This window comes from Apodemus sylvaticus, chromosome 1 (genome assembly GCF_947179515.1).
Source record: "Apodemus sylvaticus chromosome 1, mApoSyl1.1, whole genome shotgun sequence".
NCBI classification, from domain to species: Eukaryota; Metazoa; Chordata; class Mammalia; order Rodentia; family Muridae; genus Apodemus; species Apodemus sylvaticus.
Genome location: NC_067472.1, coordinates 126403883 through 126420761, shown reverse-complemented (window position 1 = coordinate 126420761; position 16879 = coordinate 126403883). Strand labels below are relative to the sequence as shown.

General features: G+C 39.8%; 1 protein-coding gene across 1 annotated transcript in view; it reads right to left on the bottom strand.

Moving 5' to 3' along the window:
* Hdgfl3 (HDGF like 3) overlaps positions 1-16879 on the bottom strand; it is a 60749-nt gene that overhangs the window by 15651 nt on the left and 28219 nt on the right. Inside the window, exons 2-4 of the mRNA XM_052159607.1 lie at positions 8448-8524; positions 3061-3199; positions 2445-2600 (exon numbers count right to left, since the gene is read on the bottom strand). Of these exons, the coding sequence (XP_052015567.1) occupies positions 2445-2600; positions 3061-3199; positions 8448-8524 (372 nt within the window). The remainder of the gene's footprint in view (positions 1-2444; positions 2601-3060; positions 3200-8447; positions 8525-16879) is intronic.

The following is a 16879-nucleotide window of genomic DNA, read 5'->3' as shown; positions in this document are numbered from 1 at the left end:
ATCTGACATACATGGGACTCCCAAGTGATTCTGACAGTAAAACGCTAGAGGTCTGACTGGCTTCTGGGCCCACACCTGCAATCACATTTTTTGGGAGATTGAGGCAAGAAGACTATCAAAAGTTCAAGGCAAGAAGAATACCACGAGTTTAAGGCTAGTCTGTGATATAAATTGTGTTCTAGGCCTGGATTACAGAGATTGTTCCTCTACAAGGAAAGAAAAAAGACAAAAACCAAAACCAAACAACAACAACAACAACAACAAAAAACAAAACTGATTCTTCCTCCATTCTAACATACAAAATTCTGGTTGGGCTCATAATTTGCCTAGCATTGTGCAAAACCACCAGTAACAACAAAATTAAACAGTTCTTGAGTGATTGTGAAGATAAAATTAAATATAATTTGTAATTTTTTTAATTAAAATTAAAGTCATCTAAACAGATAAACGCTAGCCCTCACCTTCACTACTGTACAGTGTTAACTCCACTCTAACTTCGAGTCTTGGTACTGTTGCTCTTTGAAACATGTAATGAAATAATGGCATTTAAAGGTCACATGTTCATTGTTAAGTCTACAAACCCTCTGTAGCTTTTACATAATCTAGGGTGGCAAACACAGTTCATAGAAGCTCAGCAGGCAATCAACTAAATAAAAATAACTCAAATGGATGTTTAAGTGAAACCCAAAATGCTAAAAAAAATTCAATCTAAAAATAAATGCAATGGAAGAAACAGTTTGAGATGTATTTTTTTAACCATTTATAAACTTTATCCCCATTAAAAGCAATCATGCATGTTTGTTTGCTAATTATGGAACATGTGTGTATTCACATGTGTGTTCATCTACTTCTCTGCCCTCCCACTACCTTCTCCTGCCAACTGCACGTGTTTGTGCTTTTTTAAAAATTTAACTTAGTGCCCACTATGTCCATTTAGCCTGTATGTTCACGGGAAGGCTATCTACCAGAGCACAGATATCCTCAAAGGGCCCAAATCTACCATGTATCTTTAGATGGGTCTCTCAATGAACCTGGAGTTCTCTGAGTGAGCTGACCAGCAAGCCCTTTCTTTCTAGGGATCACATCTTGTTTCACCCACGTGCCCAGTTTAGGAGCTACAGCCATGTGGGTCCGGAGTTTGGGTGGGTGCTAGGTTATCTAACCTTGGTCCTCCTGCTTGTGTACGAGACACCTGACCCACTTGAACAATCTCTCCAGCCCCAGCTATCTTTTTGTTTGTTTGTTTGTTTGTTTTAAGACAGGGTTTCTCTGTGTAGCCCTGGCTGTCCTCGAACTCAGAAATCTGCCTGCCTCTGCCTCCCAGTGCTGGGATTAAAGGCGTGTGACACCACCGCCCAGCTCAGGTCCAGCCATCATGTTTGTAATCAATAAGGTGCACAGAGAATAACACAATTAGGAACATAGGAAATGCATACAATTTTACCTGTATGTTAGTAAGGTGGATTTTAAAGATTGCCAAAATAAAATTTTAATTCTCTGAGAAGTACTTGTTTTCTCAGATGATTTCTAAATATACCCATCCACTAAATACGAGAACCTAAATAGAAGTAATTTCTTCGTGTTTTCAATCATGTGATAGACTCTACTGAATCTTGAACCTTAGGTCTTCAAGGATCCACTTATCTCACTTTTAGTGTCTATGGGACAAACATTTTCACAAATATCATGCTTTTTTTTTTATTGCATATCGGAAATACCATAAAACAGATCCAGTCCTTTAGTAAATCACCGTGTCACTGATGCTACCTTTGTAATAAAATCCAAACTCGTTGATACAGCTTATAAGTCCGCCTATGCAGCAAGTACCTATCTCTCTGTGCTCAGGATCTGGGCACGCCTACGCTGAGTTTGGGTGCGGCTCAGATCTTTGCCTTCTCATGTCTCCTGCTCCTTCCCTCCCATCTGCCACACAGGACTCTTCTCCCTCACCCTTCATTCAAGTCTTCAGCATAAGCTGCACCTTTACAGAAAGGTCTAGTCACTTTTCTAGTGTGTGTTTTCTTGGTCTCATTCATTTCCTTCAGAACCCCCTTCACAATTTACATTTATTTATTAACTTTCTAATAAATAGTTAAAATAATTTAAAAAATCTCCCCTCTCCCTTTGTATGGAGTTGAATGTCCTCACTCCTGCACAACCAGTTCAGGGTCTGGCTCAGCCTATATGCTTTACCCTCCTCCGTCAACTAAGCACACACTTTCAGGGCCAGTCAACCTTGAGAAGTCAGCAGTTTTGGCTTTCTCTCCTGGGTACACCGCTGCCTCCAAGGTTTGTAGTGTGTGTTGGGGTGGGGGTGGGGAGTGGTGCTGAATGACGGGTTCTAGGCCATACTTTGCCAAGGAGCTACACCTCCCTCCCACCAGCCCAATCCGAAAGCGGCAGTGCATATGCAGGACACAGTAACAGTAGGAGGGTTCAGTGACCTTTGACGTGTAGGACTTTTTCCGCTTTGAGCCTCCTTTTTCATTCTTTCTTTTGCCTTTTCCATCTTCTACTCTATCACCTTCTTCCTCACTGCTTGCATCTGCAGTATTTCCACCTTCTCCCTCAGTTTCTGAAGAGCTCTGTTGCTGAATTGTCTAAGGAAAAAAAATAGCCAATTACATTTAAAAAAAAAAAAGAGCAGGTATACAAACTGGAAAAAAAAAGCTATGTTTTAATTTCAAAGACGTTGGCCTACTTTTAACATTTTCAGAATAAAGGACTATGAGAGCCAGGTACAATGGCACATATATCTAATTTCAGCTACTAGGAGGCTGAGGTAGGAGGGTTGCTTGAAGCCAAGATATTGAAGCTAACCTTAGCAGCGTGTGTAATCCTGATTCAATTAATGACTCAAGTGACTGCCAAAGTCAAATTTTCAATGTCCACTTAACTCAGGTTCTCCTGAGCAAAAGCTGGTTGGTACTTAATCAAAGAAGAACTCTGACCTCAAATGAATGGAAGGTTAGTACTAACATGAAGGACACTTTACACAGGTGCATAGGAGTTAAAAGCAAAGAATGAGACACAACAAGAGACCGTGATGCAAGCTATTACCTGGTACCCAGTAAATTTCACTCCTGGATTATTTTCAATTTCCCATAATCCTTCATTAAATCCTTTCCGTTTGTTTGACTTTCCAAACTTGTCTTTGTATTCCTTATATGGGAAAAGGTCTTTAGGACCTAGAAATGCACTGCAGGGATAGATAGAAATAGAACTGACATGCTGATCTTCAAATACAAAGTATTCTAAATATCAGGATCAAACATGATGTCAGAGCACATTACAATAAACATATTTAAAGTATACACAAATCCTGTGGGTTAAGCACATATTATAAGATGCTTTAGAATCATATTTCAAGGCAATTAAAATGGGTCTCTGAGTGTGTAAGCCACCAACTCTGGACTGTCCTATTTTGACGTTATATTAATATACAATATGCTTTGTCTGACACTGATTCCTAGTCACACATGTCTAACTGAAGCTACTTACTCTGACTGCTCCTATCATCGGTTACACTAGTATCTATGCTAACCTTACGTGTGAGTAAGGGTTTGTGAGATTTACAGTAAGAAGTTAAATACTGGGATAAAAATTATTTCATTCTGTATAATACTTTAGAATAGTTAGCCAGTATTATTTCTGTAAATTGGGCATCAGTGGGGGCGGGAGGGGAGAATAAACCAGAGGTATACAGATTTGTATCTAATTTAAATCTTAATCTAAATTAAGTGTAACCATTAAAAAGTAGTTAAGTTCTGTAGCTAACACACTGCTGTACTCTAGCATCGTTATCTGTGATCTAAATCTAGTGAGAGAAGCTCAGCGGCTCTCTTTAGCTGACACCCTGGAGACGTACATTTAAAACTAAGGTTTATGTATCTATTAATTTAACAAATACCAATCAAACACCTATAATGTGGCAGACATTGCTGCAGTTGTACTGGAATTCAATAGAGAATAAGGCACAGCCATTGCTGCCTTCATGAAGTATAGGTGCTAATAGATTAAAATGGGAAACAAAGCATGTATTTTGTGTATTCAGAAAGGAAGGAAGTTATCTTAGTTTCTTTTCCTATTGTTGTGATATAGCACCCTGAAGTGGGAGAGGATACCCAGGGGGCTCCCCACCCTCTCAGAGAAGGAGAGGGAGTGGAAGAAAGGATTGTGGAGGAGGTGACTGGGAGAGGGACAACTAGTGGGACTCAAAGTGAAAAACACCAAAAAAAGGACAACAAAAACTACCTTGAAAAAAGCTTAAGGAAGGAAGGAAGATCTATTTAGCTTACAATTTAGGTTATCAGCCATCATTGTAGGGGGGGTCAGGGTGGCAGGGATTTGAAGCAGCTAGACACATTAAATCCACAGCCAAGAGCAGAGTGTAATGACATAATGCTGTACTCACTCCCTCATACCCTCAGAATCCATTTCAGGGAATGGTGCTGTCAGTGTGGATGAGTCTATCTCAACTTAATTAAGAAATACCTGCACAGATATACCCATAAACCAACTTAGTCTAGATAACGTCTCATTGAAACTTTCTGTGGTGATTCTAGATTGTGTCAAACTGACAGTTAAACTAGCGATCACAGATGGATAGACTAGGGATGACTTTTACAATTTTAGCTATGAAGATTGGGGAAGACATCACCAGAAAGGGAACATATAAGAAAAGGAGGAGTTGTAGAAAATATTTAATCCCAATCCGGGATTTTTTTTTCCAATCCGGGACTTTTACCCCACCTTTGACCATTCAGTTTTTGGTTAAAAGACACACAACGTTTATTATTTACAATAAGCCTTAATCAGCTCTATAGCTGAGCAGATAATTATCATCTATGCTACTAAAATCTATTTTCTATAGATAACCCCAAGTTATTCCTGTTTTATCTAGGCTGCTCTTAATTCCAATTCCTTACTAAGTTTTATCTAGGCTGCTCTTAACTCCAATTGGCCAGCGCTCACACTCATGCACTCTTGACTCCTAACCCTAGGAATCTTTCTCCTCCCTCCACTTTCTTCTCTTCCCACTCATGGTCCAGAACACCAAGCCCTGCCTATCTCAATTCTGCCCACTTAGAGGCTGTAGGCATCTTTATTCACCAATCAGAAATAACCAGGAGGCACAGTCACATAGCTTCTCTTGAGTTTAAGAGCAGATTCTCTAGTTTCTAGGACTGGTCTTACTTACCCCTTACCCCGGACCCTGTCCTTAGTACTAAAATACATAAAAACAGATCAAGCCTCTACAAGAGGGTTGAGGAACCATCTGTGCTGTACTGGGAAAGAATAACGTGTCTGAGAAACACCAAAGAGGCCAGGGGGCTAGAGTGAAATGAGTAACAGTAGACCAGTGTGGGATAAGGACAGAGAGGTAACAGGTTAGCAACACAGATTATTTAGGGTCCTAGAGGTCACTGCAAAGGTATTAAGTGATGTGTCAACAGCATCATTTTGGATGTTGGTTTTGGAAACCACGTAAAGGTTAGGAAGGAGGATGTAAGTAAGAAGTAACAGAAGGCTACTAAAGTAAAGTAATACTGTCAGCTTGTGCCAGGATGGACAATATCGTTGGTGAAGAAAATAGTCAAGTCCAGAATTCATTCTTAGGAAAGAACTTTTCATAGAGAAAGAGGATTTGAGGCTATATCTAAGGTTCCAGAATAAGAAATAAGAAAGCTGGAGTTGTTATTTACTGAAATATGATTTTTCTTTTGGAGGAAATATTTGGGGAAAAGCTCATTGTTAGGTTTAAAATCTAAAGTCCCAGTTAAGACATTTAAATGAAGATATCAACTAGGGAGTTAGAAGATGATTCTATTTAAAAAGGCTGTGACCTAGAGATAGGAATTTAGACATCAGCAAAAGATGACACTGAAAACTTCCAGTCAACATGTTAACAGCAATTCATAAATTCCATTTTCTGACAGGGTATAGCAATAATCTCTCACACTGTCCAGTTGATTAAAAAAATACAACTAACAGATCTATTTATATTAAGCATGCTGATACAAACTCCTAATGCATTTAGGAAGTAGCCCTGGTAGTCTGTCATACTCTAGGAAGACCACACATCCAAGACGAATTGCTATTGGCAGTTTAAAAGAGATAACACACCCGACGGTGGTGGCACATGCCTGTAATCCCAGCACTCTAGGAGGCAGAGGGAGGCGGATTTCTGAGTTTAGGAGGCCAGCTTGGTCTACAGAGTGAGTTCCAGGACAGCCAGGGCTATACAAAGAAATCCTGTCTTGAAAAAACCAAAATCCAAAACACCAAAAGAAAAGAGAGAGAGGGGGGGGGGAGGGAGAGGGAAGAGAGAGAGAGAGAGAGGGAGGGAGAGGGAAGAGAGAGAGAGAGAGAGAGAGAGAGAGAGGGAGGGAGGGAGAGGGAGAGGGAGAGAGAGAGAGGGAGAAAGAGAGAGAGAGAACACATAGTTGAGTGGATATAGAAGGTATGGGGTCCAGGAAGAATTGGGGGAGGTGAAATGAGTGTGATCAAAACACAAAACCAAGAACTAATGAAAATTATTGAGGTGTAGGTATGCCAAAGCCTTATTTGACAAACAATATGAACATGAGAAAAAAAGTGGACACTGTATAAAGCCAGTTCATTTTTAAGGAAACTTAACAGGAATTAGTACGCTGGCTTTTGACTTCCTGCAAGCATTGACTCTATGCATAGAAAGTAACTATGGGTTAAGGTACCTAATGAAGAAAAGGCACATACAATTTTTATTAGATGAAAATACAGGGCTTGGGTATAGCTTAGTTGTAAAGTCCTTGCCTGCTTGAGGACTTGCAGCTAGTCCAGCAAAACACACACACACACACACACACACACACGAAAACAAACAAACAACCTAAAACAAACAAAAATAATTAAGCCAAACTCAAAACAATACCAAAAAATGTTTACGAAATGTTTATTTACTGGAAGTACACAATTATTTCTCACATAAGAAAAAAATCTGTCTTTAGGACTTTATCCCAGTGCTTTCAAGACCAGAATGAAGGTAGAATGGAAGAAATAGCAAGCTAGGATTCATGTCAAATTCTGCCACCATTCAAATGAAAATAAACGATACAGTCGAGGTGAGGCAGGACGGCCAACTGTCCCAGCGTCATTCTCTTTTCTCATGAACAGATGACCTCTCCTACACTTCAGAACTGCTTGGCCGGAGGCTGTTTCCCAGCTTCCCACACACACACAGCCAGTGCGGCCGCATGACCAGGCTCCTGGCACAGGATGAGTGAGAGCAGAGGGGTCCAGGAGCCCTTCTTGCCACTTCCGTATGAGGCAGTCCTTGGTTTTCACTCCTCTCCTTCCCTATCCCTGGGCCATGAACGTTTAACTGAAGCATGTTAATTTCTAGAAATAAGCAAACAAGCTGGGCGTGAAGGCAAGTGACTTTAACTCCAGCACATAGGAGGGAGAAGCAGGGGGATCTCTGTGAGTTCAAGGCCAGCCTGGTCTACATAGTGAGACTCTCACAAACAAGTACACAAGAGTAATACCAAGGACTGGTAGGGTCTGACAAAGGACACTGAGTTCTTGGCAAATCTGTCTATCCACTCTACCTGTGCGCACTTCTGTAATATCGTGGAAGAAGGAAATACATGTCTATATTACTTTAATCTATATATTAACAGACATAATTAGAAAACCTTTAAAAGGCAGTACATCTGTGATAGGTCTAAAATGGAAAGAGTTTAAGAGAACATATAACTCTGTCCTATACAAAATGAGTTGAAGACGCTTCTGTAAAGAGAAAATACACAGTTCCAAAAGGGGTTACCAGGAATGCTAAGTGTCCCACTCCAGGGACTTACAAGTGTCCTGAAAGGAGACTGCGGGTGATAGCCAACACTTAAAACAGAAACAGAAGCAAAGATGTGCTTTCAGTAATCAAGACTTCTATGCCTGAAAACTTATTTTATGGCTTGAATCTGAAATGCTTCCCCTATTCCTGTGTTTGGACATGCAGTCCCCAGATGGTGAGGCTATTTTGGGAAGCTGTGATGTCTTACAAGGTGAGGCCTGAATGACAGGCCAATAGAAATGGATCTTTTAAGCTATGCCTATGTCTGTTCCTGTTTTGCCTTTTCTACAGGTCCTAGTTCACCATGTAAAAACCCATCACCAAAAATTCTTTCTTATACAGACCCCATCATTCCTGCTCTGCTATGATGAACTGAAATCTCAAAAAACCATGAGGCAAAATAAACATTTTCTTCTTAATATTGCTTCTGTTATATATTTTGTTAAAACATGCAAAAATAATAAACCTTTTATTAATAAAAATATGTTAAGTTTGGAACTTTTTAAATGGATATAATGATTAACAACATACAGAATTGTATAGATCACAGTTAAGTATATAATCTAGTGTAGTCAAATTAGAGTTATTGAAAATTTAAGCTATTTTGTTAACTTACGTTTCATGGGTACCAAAAAAGAAGATAGGGTACTTGTTTGCTGGAGGCTTCACAGCTCCCTCTGGGAGTTCATCAATCTATTAAAAATAAATTCAGTTATGAAATAATGTTATAAACACATAAACGTTGTTTTGATAACTTATTGCTAATTTCAAAATAAAATTAGTATAATAAAAATTCTAATAGCTTTTTTTTCTCAAACCTAACAAAATTATTCTAAGCATCCTATTTGGCCTACTTAAAACTGTAAATTGGTTATCCCCATTATAATAATTATTGAGCCCAAACTATTCATTTCTTTTGACTTAAGAGTTACTCCTAGAAATCTGTTCTAGTGAAATAAAATAACAGAGAAACAAATGTTGTACTTTTTATTAATACTTCTCCAGTTTCATCCATGATCTTTTCATTAACATAATATTTTATTGATTACTTGGGAATCTCATATCATGCCCCCAATTGAGTTCACCTCCCAGTCCTCCCATATCTGCCTCTCTTCCCTCACATCCTCCCACCTCCAAAAACAAGAAAAAGAAAGAAAAAAAAATCCAAGTCCATGTTGGGTTCACCATATACTTCTTATATATGGTCAACCTTGTAATGGCTGGTCCCCCAGAGAAGCTGGGTCCGTCTCCACCTGCACTCCCTGCCAGAAGCCATCAACTGTGGAGAGCTACACCTCAGCATTCCCACACGATTTTTTTTAAGTTCTCTTTGATGGCTTCCTTTCTAGGCTGTTATTTTTTTAGGGGTGGGCTAGAGTGGAGGTAGGGGTTGTCCCAGAAGCCTTTTATGTTCTTCTTTCTCAATGTGTATCTGCAGTCAATGCTAACACTGCAAGAGTAGATTCCTGGTCCCTCAGTCAGTGGGAGCAGGGATCCTGTAGTCCAGATTCTATAGCTTTTTGATGCATATGTCATTCCTAGTTATGTATCGGAGCCATTTCTGGGGTTTAAAAAAAATAAAAACAAGTCAGCTCTTCTGAAGACCTATCAGATCTTTTGTACCACTGAGGCTGAAAACTTCAGATAGGAGAAGGCCTGAATTTCTTAGATTATTTTTAAAAATGATCATTCATCTCCTCATATCATGACTCAACAACATGAAACTACCTGGAATTATTTATAAGCATGCTATTTTAATTTTTTTTGTAACTGTCGAGACAGGTTTTACATTGTAGCTGAGGCTAGCCTGGAACTTACTATGTAGCCCAGGCCTTCCTGCAACTTGCAATCTTCTAGCCTCTGCCTCTTGCATGCCGGGATTACATTCTCTCTCTCTCTCTCTCTCTCTCTCTCTCTCTCTCTCTCTCTCTCTCTCTCTCTCTCTCTCTGTCTCTCTCTCTCTGTCTCTCTCTCTCTCTTTAAAGATTTATTTATTTATTATATGCAAGCACACTGTAGCTGTCTTCAGATATCACAGAAGAGGGTGTCAGATCTCATTATGGATGGTTGTGAGCCACCATGTGGTTGCTAGGAATTTAACTCAGGACCTCCGGAAGAGCAGTTAGTGCTCTAACCGCTGAGCCATCTCTCCAGCCCCACAGTCTTCTCTAATGATTGAACTTCCCATCTTTTCAGAGACACATGTTGTTCAATTACAAAAATAAATATTTGTTTATAATAACAATATAAGCTATGAGACATCATCAGCAGTTTCCCAATGTGCTTATATAGAAATGGTTTCTAGTTATAATACAGCTTTCCAAAGGTAATTTGAACATTTTTAACCTTGGCAATCATATGAGGGGTTCTGAAATTAAAGATTTAGTAACACGGTAAATCTATCTGTTGGCCATGATCTTTCTCTATGGGTGCAAGTCATGACTCTGTCACTTACTGGCTATGAGATCTTGGGCTAGTTACTCAACTCAGTTTCTTCTTCTCTTCACATGACACATATTGTTGCTGTGACTATAAAGTGAAAGGTAGTTTAGAATCCCTAACACCAGGTGCTCAATAAATAAAATTATAGGTAATCATTACTACCATCAACCTGAGAAATTTTCTATGGGCCATACCTTGGCTTTGCACCTGAGCATGTACACATGTCACGGGCCCAAGGAGAACAGAGGTGCCTTTCTTCAATTGCTTTCCACCTTATTTTTTGAGACACGGTCTCTCCCTGAACATGAAGCTTATTAATTCCACTAGGCTGGGCAGCCAATGCTTCAAGCTTCAGGGATCTAGCTGCCTGTTTCTACTTCACCAGGGTCTAAACTCAGGCTCTCATGATTTTCAGGACCTCCGGAAGAGCAGTCAGTGCTCTTAACCACTAAGCCATCTCTCTAGTCCCCTAGAAATATTTTTTATAGTAATTGGAAACTCACAAGTGTTTAAAAGACAGTAATCAAATTCAAAGAGTCAAAGTAAATTATGGAACAGATCAGAGTGCTTTCTGTCAGCTGTCTGAATAGAATCACTATGGTGTGTAAGATAAGCAAATATTTTGCTATTTAAAATAAAATGGATGTTTTCCTGTCATGACGTTAATTAATTCTGAACTTTAAGATTTTCTTGCACTACTGTGAAGCTAATATTTCCACATGATGTTTAAAATTAGGAAGAATATCGACAAATTACAATTCTGAGATGTTTTGTTCTTTTTTTGTAGGTCTCACTGGCTTCAAACTGAGCTTTCTGAGTGCTGAGATTACAGGTATCGTCTACCACACTTAGCTCTTCACAACTCTTTTTCTGTGTATATGACCATGCACAACTCTGTAGAGGCCAGGAGGCCACTGGGTGTCTTCCTCTGTGGTTCTGATTTACTCTTTTGAGGCAGGATCTCTAATTTGGGGAGAAGGGTAGGATATAGTGATCCCTCTGCCCATCCCCCCATGCTGGGTTACAGGTACTTGTTACACTTGTCTTTTTGTGGTTTCTAAGGGTATACATAAGTCCTCATGATTGTACAGCAAGGACTCTTACCTGTTGATCCATCTCCTTACCCTTACAACTTTTAAAATGTAACAAGAATTATTTTCTGTATATTAGTCATAATTGCCAGCATTTAAGGACCCCTCCTCCCTAGCCTTAAATTGAGTTAACTAGAAGACAATCTTTATTCCACTGGAGATGGGGGGGGGGGGCACAGCAGGTGGTCTGCTGCAGAGCTGGGGCTAAGACTGGTTTTGGAGGAGCTGAGGGATAGGTGAAGATCTGCAGTTAGTCAACTTGTCAACTTGCTTCCCTGATCAGAGAGGCCTATGGGTTCCCAGGAAGTGCCTGCTGGAGTTGGGGGCTAGGATAAAGCAACAGAGATATGGTTACGAGGGGAAGATCTGTGTGAGCTACTGGAGATGAGGGTAGGGGAAAAGGGAGGCCTTAGCAAGTGATCTGTTGCAGAGCTAGGGAGTAGACTCAAGGCAATTCTTTTAAAATCAGATACAAGATAAGGTTGTCCACTCTGTCCACACCTATTCAATATAGTATTTGAAGTCTTAGCTAGAACAATAAGACAAGAGAATACGAATTGGAAAGGAAGAGGATGGAGTATCTTTGATGCATATGTGATATGATAATATATATAAACGACCCTAAAAATTCCCCCTGTGGAATTCCTACAGCTGATAAATACTTTCAACAAGCTTTTCAGCTGATATCCATTTTTAGCTGAATACAAAAGTAACTCACAAAAATCAGTAGCCCTATATCCAAATGACAAGCATACTGTGAAAGAAATCAGAGAAATAAATAAAATCAGAGAAATAATTTTTCATTCTCCTCAAAGAATATAAACTATTGGGTAACTCTAACTAAGCAAGTGAAAGATTTGTATGATAAAAATTTTAAGACATTGAAAAAAGAAATGGAAGAAGGTATTAGAAGATGGAAAGATCCCCTATGCTCACGGTCAGTAAGATTATAATAGTAAAAATGACCAGTCTACCAAAAGCAATCTACAGATTCAACACAGGCCCCATTAAAATCCCAACACAATTTTTCACATATCTTGAAAGGACCATGTTCTACTTCATAAGAAAAACTCAAGATAGCTAAAACAATCCTGAATTACAAAAGAACTTCTGGAGGTATCACAACCCCTGATTTCAAGTTTTATTATAGAGCTATAGTAATAAAAACAGCATGATACTGGCACAAAAACATACACATTGCTCAACAGAATCAAACTGAAGACCCAGACATAAATCTACACATCTATGGACACTTGCTTTTTGATAAAGTAACCAGAAATACGCTCTGAAATAGAAAAGTATCTTCAACCAATAGTGCTGATCAAAATGGATACCTGCATGTCGAAGAATGCAAATAGATCCATACTTATCCCCTGCAAAACTCATCTTTTGATCAAAAGGATCAGAGACCTCAACATTAAACCAGAAACCTGAACCTAATAGAAGAGAAAGTGGAGAATAACCTTGAACTCATTGGCACAGGAAAAGACTTTCTGAACAGAACACCATTAGCTCGGGCATTAAGATCAACATTAATAAATGGGACTTCATGAAGCTGCAAAGCTTCTGAACGGCAAAAGACACTGTCATTCAGACAAAGTGATAGCCTACAGAACTGGAAAAGATTTTTACCAACAACACATCTGATAGAGAGTTAATATCCAGATTATATAAAGAAATAAAAAACTGGATATCAAGAAAATAAATAACCCAAATAAAAATGGGGTACAGATCTAAACAGAATTATCAAAAGAAGAAATTCAAATGGCTGAGAAATGCTTGATGAAATGTACAACATCTTCAGCTGTCTTAGGGTTATTGTGATGAAACCATGATCAAAGCAAACTGGGGAGGGAAGGGTTTATCACTTCCACATCACTGCTCATCATCAAAGGAAGTCAGGGGAAGGGACTCAAATGGCAGGAACCTGGAGGTAGGAGCTGGCTCAGAAGGCATGCAGGGGTGTTACTTATTAGCTTGCTCAGCTTGCTTTCTTATAATATTCCAGGGCCACCAGCCTAAGAATAGTATTATCCCACAATGAGGTGGACCCTTCCCTGTCAATCACTAATTAAGAAAATGACTTACAGCCTAATCTTATGAAGGCATTTTCTCAGTTGAAGTTCCCTCCTTTCAGATAATTCTAGCTTCTGTCACGTTGACATAAAGCTAGCGTGCACATTAAGAAATGCAAATTAAAACTTGGGAGATTTCATCTTACACCACTCAGAATGACTGAGATCAATAAGACAAGTGACAGTTCACGCTGGCAAGGATGTAGAGTAAGAGAAGCACTAACCCACTGCTGATGGAAGCGTACAGCCACCATGGAAATCAGTGTGGCAGTTCATCAGGAATATGGGAATCATCTACCTTAAGATTCAGCTATACCAGTCCTGGTTCTAGACCCAAAGGACACTCTGTTCTCCTACAGAGACATTTGTTCAAACATGTTCATTGCTGCTCTATTCAAAGTAGCCAGGAATTATAAATAACATAGATGTCCCTCAACAGAAGAATAGGTGTAGAGAATGTGGTACATTTACACATTAGAGACTCAGCTGTTTTAAAAGGGGCATCATGAAATTTCTAGGCAAATAAATAGAACTAAAAAAAGAAAAATTACTGTGAGGTATCTCAGACCCAGAAAGACAAATATGCTGTGTATTTGCTTAGAAGTGGATATCAGAAGTCAAATGAATGCTAACCAAGCTACAATCAGAAGAATCAGGTAAGTTATAAAGTAGGGGACTAGAGGAGACAGATAGATCTCATTAGGAAAAGTGAATGGAATACATAGAATGGGGAAGGGAGTGGAAACAGGGTGGATCAAGTGGGGAGATAGCAGGGGATGAGGGAGGGAACTGGGGAGAGAGCTAACATTAAAGGCCATCTGAGGGGTAGTACGGAAACCTAATACAGTAGAAGCTTTTGGAATATTTACATATATGAAGGTGATATAAATTGCCAAATAATGGGGACAGAGTCCTAACTGGATATCTCTTGTTGTCAAATGAAGCTTCCAGTACCAGGATTGGGTTACATCTAAGTTATTGGCTAAAGCCGTCCTAGGAGAATCTCCAAACAGCCCGGGCTGTTGGCAAGATTACAGGTTGTTCTCCACAAACTGATGGCAAGGCCTTATTGCTGAAGACAACACATTGAACTGGTGCCTACACCTTAAGTTCAGTGTTCCAGTGTCTTTGGTACATGAAGGTACTCTGCATGCTGCTATAAGAAATGTAAACACCAACCCAGCCATGAAACCTTACTTGTCCTGCTTATAAAATATGCTAGGGCAATGGTGGAAAGTTTACTGTAGATAAAAGGGAGATCGTGGTCAGAGGCAGACATTACCTGGAGAATTCAGAGTGAACATGACTAGAATGATCTATGCTATGTAGGGAGCGGAGGATTGGAAGAAGAGGGGAGGAAGGATCCAGGTACAGCAGCCAGATGCCCAAAGGTACAAAGAGATCAAGCAGGAAACCTAAATGGTTGGAGTATATAGGAAAGAGCAGCCCAGCTCTAAGGTAGGGCATGCCAGCCAGAAGGGCCCTTTAACATGCAAGGACTGGGGGACTGCAGGGAGAACCTGGTGGCCAGGTCCAATATATGTTAAATAGGCATCTCCATCATTTGTCCTGGGTTTCAAACATAACACTAATGATATCCTGCTATACTTGCACACCAGTGTGTTGCTCAGCCATCATAAGAGATGGAAAGTTAGAAGATGCTTCCTGCAACAGATGGAAACAAATACAGAGGCCCACAGGAAGACATTAGAGAGTGAGAGATCTTGGAACACTTCAACCCCAAACAGGATGTCTCCATCAAATCCTTCCCTTTGGGGTTCAAGGAACCCTGTGGAAGAGGAGGCAGAAAGAATGTAAGAGCCAGAGAGGGTGGAGAAAAAGGCCCTCTAAATCACAATGTTAAAGCTCATGCTAACTCACAAAGACTGAGGCACAGGTTTGCACCAGGCCCTTTGAGTATATGAGGATTTCTGGTTTAGTTTTTTGTGGATTCCTGTGAGTATAAATGTTTCTTGTCTCTGTTTTTTGTGCCTTCTCTCAGGCCCTATTCCTTTTGCTTGCTAACAAGCCTATGTGTTAGGTTTTGTTTTATTATACTTTAGTGTGTGTGTGTGTTTATATACATACATACATACATACATACATACATACATACATACATACATATTGGTTTTGGTTTTTTCAAGACAGGGTTTCCTCCTGGAACTCACTCTGTAGACCAGGCTAGCCTCGAACTCAGAAATCTGCCTGCCTCAGCTTCCCAAGTGCTGGGATTAAAAGCGTGTGCCACCACTGTCTGGAAGTATAATTTTTTTTAAAAAAGAATCTTTATTTCTAGAAATTTTAACCTTCTCTTTTCCGGGTCCCCAGGCAGGATTCTTTTTTTTTTTTTATTCGATATACTCTTTATTTACATTTCAAGTGATTTTCCCTTTCCTGGATCCCCCCTCCCCGAAAGTCCCATAAGCCCTCCTCCCTCCCCTTGTTCCCCAATCCAATCCTTCCCACTTCCCTGTTCTGGTATTCCCCTACACTGCTGCACTGAGCTTTTCCAGGACCCGGGACCACTTCTTCTTCTTGGGCACCATTTGATATGTACATTGTGTCTTGGGTATTCCAAGTTTCTAGGCTAATATCCACTTATCAGTGAGTGCATACCATGAGTGTTCTTTGAGACTGGGTTACCTCATTTAGGATGATGTTCTCTAGTTCCATCCATTTGTCTAAGAATTTCATGAATTTCATTGTTTCTAATGGCTGAATAGTACTCCATTGTGTATATATACCAAATTTTCTGTATCCATTCCTCCGTTGAGGGACATCTGGGTTCTTATCAGCTTCTGGCTATTATAAATAGGGCTGCTATGAACATAGTGGAGCATGTATCCTTATTACATGCTGGGGAATCCTCTGGGTATATGCCCAGGAGTGGTATAGCGGGGTCCTCTGGAAGTATCATTCCCAGTTTTCTGAGGAACTGCCAGACTGACTTTCAGAGTGGTTGTACCAGCTTGCAACCCCACCAGCAGTGGAGAAGTGTTCCTCTTTCTCCACATCCTCACCAGCACCTGTTTTCTCCTAACTTTTTGATCTTAGCCATTCTGACTGATGTGAGGTGAAATCTCAGGGTTGTTTTGATTTGCATTTCCCTGATGACTAAGGATGTTGAACATTTCTTTAGGTGTTTCTCAGCCATTCGATACTCCTCAGGTGAAAATTCTTTGTTTAGCTCTGTATCCCATTTTTTAAGGCGGGTATTTGGCTCTCTGGAGTCTACTTTTTTGAGTTCTTTGTATATCTTGGATATAAGCCCTCTGTCGGATGTAGTGTTGGCAAAGATCTTTTCCCAATTTGTTGGTTGCTGTTTTGTCCTTTTGACAATGTCCTTTGCCTTACAGAAACTTTGCAGTTTTATGAGATCCCATTTGTCAATTCTTGATCTTAGAGCATAAGCTATTGGTGTTCTGTTGAGGAAATTT